Source organism: Lynx rufus, unplaced genomic scaffold, assembly GCF_022079265.1.
Source record: "Lynx rufus isolate CCGP_SWC_20201006 ecotype Redwood Valley unplaced genomic scaffold, mLynRuf1.p SCAF_27, whole genome shotgun sequence".
Classification (NCBI taxonomy): Eukaryota; Metazoa; Chordata; class Mammalia; order Carnivora; family Felidae; genus Lynx; species Lynx rufus.
The window spans coordinates 1657128-1670255 of record NW_025814842.1 but is presented as its reverse complement, the minus strand read 5'-3'; the positions used below and the strand labels follow the sequence as shown (position 1 = coordinate 1670255).

Below are 13128 nucleotides of genomic sequence, written 5' to 3'. Positions count from 1 at the left end.
GCCGGAAGCGAGGCCGGCACTTCCGGCGCGGGGGACAGGAGCCGATCGGCGCCCATGGCTGGGTGAGTGGGGCTGTGAGCTAGGTGCCGGGCGAGGTCGTGCGCTCAGTCGGCGTTTATGGGGGCGCCTGCTGCATGCGTGCGGGAGGAGGAGGGGCCGGGGGCGCGTCCCAGGTTCGTCCGCGGGGAAGGGGCGCAGAGACGCGGTCATTCCCGGCGAAGCGCCTAGGGGAGGACTTCCGGCCCGAAGTCAGTAGTCCGGACGGCTTCCGAGGAGCGGCGGGCGGGCGGAGAGCGTGGAGGGCTGCGGAGAGCGTAGGGCGCAGGTGAAGGGGTGCTGCAGCTGGAGGGCACAGGGGAGGGGCGCTGCGGGGGCAGGCCTGACGGCTGTGGCACGGCACTGGAGAGGCACCAATGGCCCGTGTGGCCGAACTCTAGGTGTGGGCCGGCGCTGGAGGACAGGGCCTGTGTGACCCGTTTCCGACCTTCCCCCAACCGGCCCCGTTGGTTCTGGTGCCCAGGATGGCTCTGTGCTCCTTTCGAGAGACCCCGGGGGGCTTTGCGAAGGCAGCCATCACCGAGTTACTGTGTCCGGATCTTGACTGCACGCTTGGGTTGTTGAAGGGCCTTTGGCCGTGCGCCCTGGTGAAGATGTCCGGGTCTTCCCTTGAGGAACACGAATGCAGAACTTACTTTGTAGGGTTGTTCTGAGAGTTGAGTGAGGGGGGTGCGGAGAGCTCCCGGCCCGCGGCAAACCGTTCAGACCCTGACTTTGCCAAAGAGACTTGGAATTCGTTCTTCAGGCTGAGTGCAGTTGTTAGGAGATGGGCCTGGCGGCCCTGTGTTGGCCGCTGTGCCGAGGCGCCGAGGAAGGCGGGGTGGTCTGTCCCCAGGGGGCTTCTCCCAGTCCCGCACAGCCCGGGGACAAGTTGTCCCGGGTAAGAAAGCAGATTGCTTTGTCAACATCATCGGGCCTGTTAAGCAGAACCGGAAAAGCTTTGAGTTTTCCTTCTGAAGAAAATTTTCCCGAGGGCCCCACGCTTCTTCGCCAGAAGGAGTTCGCCTGCCCTGTTCGTGCACTTGGGCCGCCGCTGGCCAGGCGTAGACCACACAAACGCAGGCTGAGGCCGCAGACCCGGATCACGGTGCTGCAGGGCCCTTTTCTCGTGGGGCCTCTCTCCTCGACCTGCACACGGCTGCCTTCTGCCCGTGGCCTCACGTGGCCTTTCCCCGCGCACCTGTGTCCCAACTGTCTCCGATGAAGACGCCAGTCGGGTCGGGTTGGGGCCCGCCTGTATAGCCTCATTTGTACTTACCTCTTTAAAGACCACTTCTGTTTTGAGGTTTCTGGGGTTAGCACTTCAACACACCCCTTTGGGGAGGGACTCAGTGCAGGCCATTACACCCGTTTTCTGGCCGCGTCGCCTTGTCAAGTTTCCTCCCCGTTTGGGCCTCCGGGCCCTTCTCTAAAAACACGTGGGTTGAACCAGGGACCCCGCCTATCTGTGTGATGTCCACTTGTTTGCTCCCTTTTTCTTTCTCAGGTCCTTGAAGCTGGTACGTGCGTCCCTTCAGCGGCAAAGGTTTCACACCGCCGGGAGCCACTACAAGGGTCGGACCGCTGCTGAGCACCTGTGGCTGACACGTCATTTGAGGGACCCGTTTGTGAAGGCAGCGAAGGTGGAGAGTTACCGGTGCCGAAGTGCCTTCAAGCTCTTGGAGGTGAACGAGAGGCACCAGATCCTGCGGCCCGGCCTCCGGGTCTTAGACTGTGGGGCGGCTCCCGGGGCGTGGAGCCAGGTGGCCGTGCAGAGGGTCAACGCTGCGGGCGCAGGTAGGGCCTCTGGCCACCCCGAGTGTGCGGGCGCGGGCCAGCTGCCCTCCACCAGGGGAGGTGGCCAAGCCGCTTTGTGATGACGCATTCTTCGGAGTGGCTGGTGTAGGGGCTGATGAGGAAAACGGGACACTGATGTGTTGACAGCGGGAGACCGGGTGGAAAGCTACGACGGAGACTAAAAGTGCCTCACGTCACCACGTCCGTGTGTGCGTGAATGTGTCGGAGAGCCCCCTTCCTGAAGTTGTTTTTGCACACGTGACTACACGTGTATGTTTTCTTTTTTAGAAACGATAGTAACTCACATTCTTCTTACTGATTTGGAGCCTTAATGGAGGGCTTCTTTACCCCCCCCCCCACTCACTGATCTATTGACATTTTCTCATGCCTGCACAGGTCAGTCAACCCCAGAGTTTTCCAGGTCCTGGTCTTTGAAGCCCTGGGTCTCCTGGAGGCCCTGCTGGGGGCTGCTCAAGGTTCTACCCTCTGGCTGAACCTGAGGGACTCAGCTTTTACCTATTTTATATTTTAGGATTTTGTGAAAAAAAAAAAAAAAGAAAGAAAATGTTTCTATGTTAATAAGGTTCCCCTGATCAGTCAGGAGAAACCAATACCCTCAGTGTGGAAAGCCCTGGCGTCCTTGTAAACGCTTGTGTAGACCGCCATATGATGATGTCCCGTGCTGTTGAGCCAGCCTCCTTCTGGGCTCCAGTGTTGCCCTCGGGGCCATTGTTAGCTGCACGAGCTGAGCCTAGCGTGGTGAGCATCCCTACCCTTTGTGTTTCCTGCCGTAAAGTCGGAAGGGACCAGAATCGCTGGCATTACATGACATATGTGCCGGCTCACAGAAATCTCAGACACCTGGGGTGCGGACCTTGTGCCCATTTTCCTAGTGAAGAATGAGGTTCGGAGGAGTTTGGCGGGCTTCTGAATGCACGGGCTGGGAAGTGCTGTTCCCTGGTTCAGGACAAAGAACCAGCCCCGTTACTGGGTGTGGGATGCCACCAGGAGCCCTAGACAGGTTACAATTTTTTTTTTAAACTCAATAAATATCACCTAAGTGAAGGGATTTGTGTCCGAGACCTCTGTTCGTTTTCCTACCACTGAGCCTGCCCACAGACCTAACAACAGATTTTATTTTATTTTTAATCTTACGTTTATTTATTTAGCTAGAGATAACTAAGATGTTGTGGTTCCTTGTAATTTATTTAAAAGTGCATCTTTTTTTTTTTTTTTTTACTGTCAAATTTATTGTCAAAATGGTTTCCATACAACACCCAGTGCTCATCCCAAAAGGTGCCCTCCTCAATACCCATCACCCACCCTCCCCTCCTTCCCACCCCCTATCTACCCTCAGTTTGTTCTCAGTTTTTAAGAGTCTCTTATGCTTTGGGTCTCTCCCTCTCTAACCTCTTTTTTTTTTTTTTCCCCTTCCCCTCCCTCATGGACTTCTGTTAAGTTTCCCAAGATCCACATAAGAGTGAAAACATACGGTATCTCTTTCTCTGTATGACTTATTTCACTTAACATAACACTCTCCAGTTTCATCCACGTTGCTACGAAAGGCCATATTTCATCCTTTCTCATTGCCACGTAGTGTTCCATTGTGTATATAAACCACAATTTCTGTATCCATTCGTCACTAACAACGGATTTTAATGGCTCCTGTCCCTGTATAACTGCTCCTCAGGGGAAGGAGGAGCACGGCCAGGTTTGACTCGTAGGAAGCAGCGGCCGAAGCAAAGGCTGTGGATAGAATGTCCGGGTTCTTTTCCTGCCAGAAGGTGTACAGATGCACCCAAAGCATTTGCCTCTAGTGGCCCCTTCCCGAGGTTATGACGCCTGGGATGCTAACGAGAGTCAGGTACATGCCGTGAGGTGTGAGATGGCCTACTTTCCAGGGCTGAACGTGAGAGTTTTCTCCTTTGAAAAATGCACTCTTCAAAATGGTTGGACTTCCAGTCCTTAGCTAGAAGTAAGACCCACGTTCCACCGCCGTGGGACAGCCTCTTTGCTACGCGGTCTGCACTAGCAGATCTGTGATGGCACCCTCCCCTCATGCCCTGGGGACTGGGGAGAAGGGCTCTCCTCAGCGTGGGGCGGGGACGCAGAGAGGGGCCGGGGACAGCAGTCATGCTGGCCCGAGGCCCTGTTCCAGGTGAGACGATGGCCTCTACTGCACAGCTGGTACCACTCACACCTGGTCGAGGGATCGGTTCCTGTACCTTGTCTTCCCCACTTCTCGGCTTGCTTCTAGTAGTTTCTGCATCAAAAGAAATTGGATTAAGCTAACGGAAGTGCTGAGTTAATCTGGAGGTGCTGTATGCATTCATGTGTCATTGGTTCAGTTTGTCAGAAAGCCCACTCGGAGATACCCTTTCACAGAGAGCTGGCCTCTGGAAGAGAGGTGAAGCCAGAGTTGGGGTCAGGTGCCTGCCCCGGGACAGGCACTTCTCTTCTCTGGGCCTCAGCTTCCTTGTGTGGAGAGTGGGGACTGTCACCCCTGCCATGTGTGTGTTTGGGATGGATGCAAGTGGGGAAAGGCCCGTGTCCACCTCTTGGCGTGTTCGCTCTTTACGTTGGTCCTAACTTTTTACTTTTATTTTTCTATTTGTATTTCTGAGGGAAGATTCAGGCTGTAAATAAATAACATCCTCTGTCTTCCTTAGATCCCGGTGCTCCTGTGGGCTTTGTGCTTGGGGTAGACCTTCTCCACATATTCCCCCTGGAGGGGGCAACTCTTCTGTCCCCCGCTGACGTGACTGACCCCAGAACCGTCCAGAGAGTCCGAGAGCTGCTTCCTGGCGGGAGAGCAGATGTCATTCTGAGTGACATGGCACCCAATGCCACAGGGATCCGGAGCCTGGATCACGACAGGCTCATTAGCCTGTGCTCGTCCCTTCTGGACGTGGCTCCAGATGTTCTGCACCCCGGCGGAACGTTCCTCTGCAGAACGTGGGCTGGAAGTCAAAGCCTTGGGTTACGGAAGAGACTGGCCGAGCAGTTCCAGAACACCAGGACTGTGAAGCCTAGAGCCAGCAGGAAGGAATCTTCAGAGGTGTACCTCTTGGCCACACAGTACCAAAGAGCGAAGGGGCCTGTGGAGGACTGAGGGCTGCCTCTGCCATTTGTGGTCCTCGTTCACTGCAAGTGTGGTCTGAGCTCTTTCCTGGAGTGTGGCTGGAGGGGTCAGAGCTTGATCCGGGACGTGGCTGGCAGGACGAGGGTGGGACCTTTCTTTGAACCACAGTGTATTCACTGGTCACGATTTATGATAAAAACTAGTCCCTGAGTGATCTTAGGTGCAGAGGAAGGATGAAAAGACAGTGGGAAGGAGAAACCTTGATGTCAACAGGCTGTTCGCTTGTAACAGAGTTTCCACCATTGCTCCCAGAAGGCACCACCCAGGCTGTGGTTATACAGTGTAGCGAATGCGAATGAAAATCTGAAATTTCGACCTGGGGGTTAATTTCCATCTCTCTGGTGAATGGTGTGCAAATTAATACTTTCAAGCAACCAGAACCGGGGGGCAGTTAGGGAAGACATTTCATGTGAATTTTGCAGGGGGTGCTGTGCTTGTTTTGTTGCTGGAGATCCGCCTTGCTGTAATACTCCAGGCCCCTAAGACTGGAATTGGCAAAGCAAGCAGCCACGTGGAGTGCTGTGTTTCCTTTTACTCTCTTCCAGGAACTTGATGCAGCTTTATAAAACAATGTAGATTGTGTTTATTTAAGGGATTTCCATGCTTTGAAGTTTGTTTCTATAAAAATTGTTTTTTTCAAAGCTACTTGTCATTAAAAAAAAGGGGGGGGGCGCCTGGGTGGCTCAGTCCGTTAAAGCATCCAACTTCAGCTCAGGTCAGATCTCCGGTTCTTAAGTTCCAGCCCGGGGTTGGGCTCTGTGCTGACAGCTCAGAGCCTGGATCCTGCTTGGGATTCTGTGTCTCCCTCTCTTTCTGCCCCTCCCCTCGCTCATGCTCTGTCTCTCTCTCTCTCAAAAATAAACATTTAAGAAAAAAAGCCATTTCCTGCAGGGGTGCTCATCCCTTAATAAGAGTGTATGGACTATAACCCTGGTTAAATCCCAAGGGTGGAGCTGAGGGAGAGCCTGGGTAGATAGGGAACCCCACAATCTCCATCAGTCCCCCAGGGTGCAGTCCAGCGCTCTGAAGTGGGCTGCAGGCTTGGTTTAACCTTTTTTCATTTTACTTTTGGTTGTAGTCAATTAGGACGGGAAAATCCCCCCACTTCCTCAGGGCTCCTCTCCACCCCATTTCTTGCGTGGGGTGCTGATCCGGGGATGGGGCGGGACGGGGGAAGAGGTGCCGACCCTTGGAGCACTGGGCAGATCAGAGGTGGGGGAGGTGCAGACCCTAGGGGGCGTGGTGTAGACGCTGGGTACGACGCAGACCCTCCCGAGCGCGGTGCAGACCCTAGGGCGCTCGGTCCCGGGTGGGGTGGGAGCCTGGAGGACGAGGTTCAGGAGGGAGCGAGACCTGTGTTACTGGACGATGATCGCTGGCTATGGGAGCTCACAGGGCGCTGGGAGGGTAGCCTAGAAGCAGAGTATTTTGCCTTTCCAGTGGACCCTGTGGAAACTAAAAACATATTCAAGCTAATACCGTAACGAAATTTTGGGAGTTGTCAGAGCCAGCAAGTTTGTCCCGAAGAGGCCACCGTTGGGCCTTGCTATTCCACGCAATACGGTGCGAGGCCACCGCCACAGCGGAGACCCGTCCCGCGCGGGAAGGCTGGCACCCCGACAGTCCCGCGGGCCGGCCTTTGGTGCGAGTCCTGCCAGGGCGGTGTCAAGGGAGCGGACCGCTCCGGGGAGCAGGCGGAGGTCCCCGGCCCCGCTGGTGCTCGGACTCAGGGATTTACGGCCGGCCCTGCCCAGGTCTCGCGAGAGCGCGGCGGCACTTCTCGCGATACGCGGGCGCGGGCGCAGAGGAGGGAGATCTGAGCGGCGGCCGCGGCGAGCGGCGGGCTAGCTGAGGTGAGCGGCGGGGCGTCAGGGTCCCGGGTGGGCTTCGGGCGGGGTCGAGGAGCCAGGTTGGGCGCGGGTGGCGCCCCCTCCCCCTGCCCACTGGTCTCCTCCCTCCTGCCCCCCTCTCGCGCTCGGTCTTCGGAGCCCGGCCGGGGTGCTACCCGAAGCCGGGGTCTAGGGAGCGGGGGGCCGGGGTGCGAGCCGGGAGCGGGGGCCTCGGAGAGGGGTCGGCGTCGTCGGAGCCGGGGTCCTGGGAACGGGGTTCGGGGTGAGAGCGGGGCCGAGGTCCTGGGAGCTGGCGTCCCCGGTGCCGGGATGCGAGCCGGGATCGGGGTCCTCGGAGCCGGGGTCCTCGGAGCTGGGGCTCGGGTGCGAGTCGGGACCGGGGTCCTCAGAGCCGAGGTGCTGGGAGCGGGAGCCGGGGTCTTAGGAGCTGGGGCTGAGGTGCGAACCCGGGCCGGGGTCGGAACGGGGTCCCTGGCGGTGGCGTCTAGGGGCGGGGCTTACCCCCACCCAGAGTCTGACTGGGAAGCTGCACCGGCCCGCGTGCTGTCACCCGCGCCTCTTCTAGCGGAGCGCGCTGCAGCCCCTCAAGGCCCCGGAGGCCAGGGCGGGCGGGGGGCGACGCACGTGTGCCTGGAGTTTGCGCGGAAGGTCCCCCCGGGCGGTGTCCTGGCCGAGAAGGGCAGCTGACAGGCGGCGCGCAGCCTGGGGGTGTGGAGTCTGTGGGATAAAGGGGATGGAGTGGAGGCTGCTGCCTGATCGCGTGCCTCGTGTAGTGGCCCAGTTACAGGCAGTTGACAACGCGTGTGTTCCCTTGGTTCCAGCGCATCCCGGGCATCTGTTCTTGCACAGGACCTACCGGCTCAGTTTCTCATGGGGGGATGGAGAGGATGGCCCCGGGCTGACCTTGGCAGACCTAAGGGTTTGCTTCCAGAGAAGAGCTCAGCTGTCTGCCGCGGCTGTCAGCACTGAGCGCTTGCCCTGTTCTTGCATTCCCCTTTTCCTTCCCAGTGCGATTGAGAGTTGGCAAGGACAGCCGTGTTGTCCAGGGGCGGACACATGGCCTGCAGAGGAGAAGGGCCCTGTGTGCAGAGGGCCAAGGTTCTCGCACAGGAAACTCACAACCAAACTAAGATTTCTCAGTCTCTTCCGGTGGGGTGTTGGCGGGGAGGCGTTTTCAGTCTGGTACCTGGGGGAAGTCCCTGCGAGCCAGCCTGTTTCCCGAAGGGGACACGGTGTGCACCTGTAGCAGTCCACACCTGTGCCTGCTGGTGAATGGGGGGGGGGGGGCGGGCCGGCCGCGTGAAGCCACAGTCCCTTGCGCTCGGGGATGGGGCTCCTTGGTCTTGTTCGCGCGTTGGCTTGTGGAGCGCAAACTGGACCTGGGATCCGGTCCATTCTGTAGCTTCTGAAGCCTCGCTTTCTCACGTCTCACACGTGTGCAAACACCTAGTTCGCCCGTTGTGAAGTCTGAGGTGTCCTGTGAGAAGTTACAGGCAGAGTGAGGATCTGGCATGACTCACCCCTGCCTTCTGGAAACTTAGGACAGGCACCATAATCCTCACGGCAGCTTTGCAAAGAGGCTTTCCTGGTCCTCAGTTTACAGATGAGGAAACCGAGCCTTGAGAAGGCTCAGTGTCACATACTTTCTTTTTGGTCGAAACTAGCAATGCTTATTAAGGTCATCGTTAGCGATGATTACGGTTAGCGTCGCTGGGGTCGCCAGCCATCGCCACTGCGGCCTGCTTTGGTCCTCGTTCCCAGAGGCTGGGTCTTTTGTGTTCACGGGGCCATGTGCCGTGGGACTGCTGGGCATCTTTTTCTGGGAGCCATCTGTCCGTCGCTGGTGTGCAGGTCAGCACCGTGACAGCGGCTCAGCGGCGTGGTCTTCTGACACCTCTATTTGTTCTCTGGTCAAGTGGCAGTGTGGGCTCCCGCTTGGCCCCGGAAATGTGGTTATGGGCTCGGGAGTGCTGTAAGCACTGTGAGCGTCGGGAGGGCAGGACTGCCCAGAGGCGCCCCCCCCCCCCCCCGGCGCTGGTGCAGCTAATGGTGCCTGCAGACGCTCACCGTGGGCCCTCCCCGTCTTCCTGCAGAAGCCAAGTGGCCATGGACGACCTGGGGGAGAACACCACGGTGCTGTCCACCCTGAGGTCTTTGAACAACTTCATTTCTCAGCGGGTGGAGGCAGGATCTGGACTGGACGCTCCCACCTCCGCCCAGGGCTCTCTGCAGATGCAGTACCAGGAGAGCATGCAGGTGAGCGCCCCCGGCGGGAGGGGCTCCGCGGGAGGGGCTCCGGGGCTCCAGGTGGGAAGACACACGCCTTAGGTGGGGCCTGTGCCGGGGAGCACCCGGGTCCCCCGGTCCCCGGGTCGGGAAGGGTCTCCAAGAAAGAGAAAGATTGGGTATGCCCTGGTCTCAGACCACTGTTAGGGGGTGGGGGGGGGGGGGGCGTTTGCAGTTCTTGGCTTCACTCTGCCGTGACGTGGCTTTTACAGTTTTGCGATAAAAACAGTCCTATTTCCTTTATTTCACTTCCTTGGCAACACTGACCGTACGCCGTGATAAAGGGGTCAGGTCTTCTGGAGGACTTGAGGTTCCACAGAGTTGTGGGGTCAGTCTCATGGGGGCAGGGATCACTGGGCCCTCCCAAGCAGGGGGTGGCGTCTGCGCCTGGGCCTGGCCCCCGCCCCTCTGCACTGCCGGCGTCCAGCAGCTCCCCTGTGCTGTGCGGCCTGAGCCATCCCAGGGAAACGGCCCCTGACGGAGCCCGGGAGCCCCAGGGAGGCCCAGGCAGCATCTGGTCAAACACATGCTGGTGTGTTTGTGTGCATTCGTTTGCTGAGTAATTGAATGATTTCTGTTTGTTTGTGGGCTGAGTTGCTGCTCGCTGCCATTTTTTGGCAAGGACCGGTTTTTATTCTGAAATTGAATCTTTTAGATTTGTTTTTGGCGTTAAAGCATTTTTTGGAAACGCTGGTGGCAGTTGTGCTTTTTTTTGTTTGTTTGAGTTGCTCACTGGCCAAATAAGAAGTTAGCAGCTTTGGTCTACACAAGTGTTACAATTTTGTCGATGCAGATGTCTGGCAACTTTTGGCCAACCTGTCGGAACTATAGAATCTAGAAATTCAGAGGCCAGCCTTTCAGTAAGCTAGTGCTGTGGAGGGCTTCCTCAGTCTGCGGGACCCCGTAGGCGGGCGCCAGAGAGGGCTGGTTAGAGTGTTGCGGCCGTAGGCTGCCAGGGCCCTGACCTGGTCCTGAGCTGGCCCGGGACATCCGTCAGTGGTTTTCTGCCCTACCAAGCTGCCCCCTGATGGCAGATGAGGGAACTGAGAACCTACAGGTCTGGGGGGAGCCTGGAAATCAGTGCTTTGACTACCATTCCGGGCCCCCTGCCCTTTTTTTTTTCTTTATTTAAACTTTTTTTTTAACGTTTATTTATTTTTGAGACAGAGAGAGACAGAGCATGAACGGGGGAGGGGCACAGAGAGAGGGAGACACAGAATCGGAAGCAGGCCCCAGGCTCCGAGCCATCAGCCCAGAGCCCAACGCGGGGCTCGAACTCGCGGACCGCGAGATCGTGACCCGAGCTGAAGTCGGACGCCCAACCGACTGAGCCACCCAGGCGCCCCCCTGCCCTTTTTTTAAGCCTCTTGTTTCCGTGGGAAAGTGTTTACAGTCGGTCTGCTACGTGTCAGTGTTGGTTTTGACATAAACATGTTTCAGTTACTTTCCTTCACATGCAGTCGCAGTCGATGTTTCAGGAAGATGTGTCCATGGGTCTGTTTCTCTGGGACTCCTGGTCCCTGTGCAGTGGTGCCCACGGGAGCTGGGAGCCCTAGCTGCAGGCACAGAGTGAGGCTGGGAAGGCCGGTGAGTCTGACGGAAGGTGCACTTCGGAACTCCCCCACTTGAACGGGTGGGGGTGGAAGTGAGAGAAAGTGTCAGAGGAGTGAAGTGTGGACTTGAGCCCCCAGAGACGGTGGGTGGGGGGGTGGGTAGAGAAGATACCTTTCCCCTGGCCTGGGATTTCTCATCCGTGGTTCGGCTGACGTTTTGGGGTGGGTGGTTCTTTGTTCTGCAGGACAGGCTTGTGCCTTGCGGGGTGTTGAGCGACATCCCTGGCCTCTGCCCGCGGGATGCCGGTAGCGAACACGTACTGCTTGCCCGTCTTTTGACGGTCGACAGCGTCTCCAGACGTTGCCAAGCATCCCTGGTGGAACTGAGAACCACTCGCCGTAACGCTTCAGTGTGCACATGAATACCTGATATGTTTAAGAGGAAGATTCTGATTTGGCATCTGTGGGGCGCGGCCTGAGATTCTGCGTTTCTTTCTCGTGCTCTGGAGCTGCGGTGCTACCAGGCGTTCTAGGAGTGGTCAGGCTGTAGTCCACGTGAGCCAGAGACCCTGACAGTCAGCGGGTCTGTGAAACTGACGTGTCCTCCGAGGCCCTTCAGGGCTTGACCTCACCTTTATGTGCCTACCCTCTGTGGTGGGTGTACTTGTAGGACGGCTCCCGAATGCCCGGCCCCAGGTGGGTCACACTTTCTCCCACTTAAACCCTAGGTATTGTGGCGGCAGGATTTTGCCAACAGAATTAAGAACTTCAGTCAGTTGACCTTATGATGGTGGGCCTGACTTACTCAGATGAGCCTTTTAAACCTAGGTCACTAGATCAGATCGAGAAGTCAGAGACAGAGCAGGAGAGGGATCCCACATATGGGGGATTCTCCTTTGTTGGCTTTGGAGGTGGACAGGGGCCACGTGGCAGGGAATGTGGGTGGTCTCCAGGGGCTGACAGCAGCCCAGGGCTGATAGCAAGGAAACGGGACCTCGGTCCTCCAGCCATGTGAGTGTGGAAGAGGATCTCATGGTCCAGATGAGGTTGGAGCGTGGCCACTGGGTGTTGATTTTAGCCTGTGAGAGCCTGATCACACAACCTGGCCTTCTGCCCACAGAGCCTGACGGCGGCTAACGTGGGGTTTTAGCTGCTAAGTTTGTTGTAAGTTGCTGCACAGCGATAGGAAACTAATATGCTCTTTTCTCTAAAACAAGCATATACACCGCCTTATTACAACATATCATTCTTGGGCACCTGGGGGGCTCAGTCGGTTGAACATCCGACTTCGGTTCAGGTCACGATGTCACAGTCCGTGGGTTCCAGCCCCGCGACGGGCTCTGTGCTGACAGCTTGGAGCGTGGAGCCTGCTTCGGATTCTGTCTCCCTCTCTCTGTGCCCCTCCCCTGCTCACGCTCTGTCTCTCTCTCTCTCTCTCTGTCTTTCTCTCCCTCAAAAAGAAATAAATACTAAAAGAAATTGAAAAAAAAATAGGTCCTTCTCTTCCTGTTATCGTCTCCTCTCTGTTTACTACCTCTGTGTACCTGTTTTCCAACAAAAGACCGGGCATCCGTCCTTCTCCCCCAAGGCTGAGTACGGGCCCCGTTGGGAGCAGGTGTCAGTGTGTGAGTGTCAGACGAGCCCCCCAGCTGTTCGGCGCGGCTGCTGAGGGTTCTCTCTCCCTCGGGTGTGACCTGCTCAGCTGGAGGAACGAGCCGAGCGGATCCGCTCCAAGTCCCAGGTCGTCCAGGTGGAGCGGGAGAAGACGCAGATGGAGCTGAGCCACAAGAGAGCGCGAGTGGAGCTGGAGCGGGCGGCCAGCACCAGCGCCAGGCGCTACGAGGTGGGTGCGAGCGGGCGGGCCTGGCCGTCAGAAGCCACGAGGTGCGTGCGGGCAGCCGGGCCCGGCGTAGGGCATTGTGCACGGTGCCTGCTGGGCCGTCGGGCAGGTGACCCTCCTGGCTGGGAGCCAAGGTGCTCTCCCTCCTGAGGCCACAGAGTGACTGTGCTCGATGTCCTTGAGGGGGCAGCGCACGGGGGAGGACTGCCTGCCGTCTGCCTGGCGAGGTGCCGGTGGGCGTTCCTCTCTGCTGGGCTGCCTGTTCTCCCCACCCCTCCCAAGAATTGGGGTGTAAATCCAGCAGAAATACCAGGTGCCACGGGGCGACAGGCTTGGAAAGTCACTGGGTTGCATGGAGGTCTCAGGCCCAGGCTGGACCAGTCTTGCCCACGTGGTTACAGGGCCCAGAGCAAAGACCTCCAGGGGCGCCTGGGTGGCTGATTCGGTTAAGTGCCGACTTCGGCTCGGGTCATGATCTCACGGTTCGTGGGTTCGGGCCCCGCGTCGGGCTCTGTGCTGACAGTTCAGAGCCTGGAGCCTGCTTCAGATTCTCTGTCTCCCTCTCTCTCTGCCCCCCGCTCGCACTCTGTGTGTGTGTGTCTCTCTCTCTCTAAAAAATAAATT

At 57.7% G+C, this 13128-nt stretch overlaps 2 protein-coding genes across 3 annotated transcripts in view; both read left to right on the top strand.

Annotated features, from left to right (window-relative positions):
• Positions 1-2: 2 nt before the first annotated feature.
• MRM2 (mitochondrial rRNA methyltransferase 2) lies at positions 3-5616 on the top strand. 2 transcript variants are annotated; one of them, XM_047089122.1, is made up of 3 exons: positions 3-62; positions 1544-1833; positions 4503-5616. In XM_047089122.1, exons 1-3 carry the CDS (start codon positions 55-57, stop codon positions 4943-4945), a joined length of 741 nt encoding a protein of 246 aa, XP_046945078.1. In that variant the 5' UTR covers positions 3-54; the 3' UTR covers positions 4946-5616. The 2 variants fall into 2 exon arrangements, with proteins under 2 accessions (XP_046945078.1, XP_046945077.1); XM_047089121.1 differs by lacking the exon at positions 3-62 and adding an exon at positions 78-325.
• A 1150-nt stretch (positions 5617-6766) lies between these two features.
• MAD1L1 (mitotic arrest deficient 1 like 1) overlaps positions 6767-13128 on the top strand; it is a 320239-nt gene continuing 313877 nt past the window's right edge. The window contains exons 1-3 of the mRNA XM_047089198.1: positions 6767-6828; positions 8919-9081; positions 12367-12507. Coding sequence (XP_046945154.1) covers positions 8932-9081; positions 12367-12507 — 291 coding nt within the window. The 5' untranslated portion in view covers positions 6767-6828; positions 8919-8931. The remainder of the gene's footprint in view (positions 6829-8918; positions 9082-12366; positions 12508-13128) is intronic.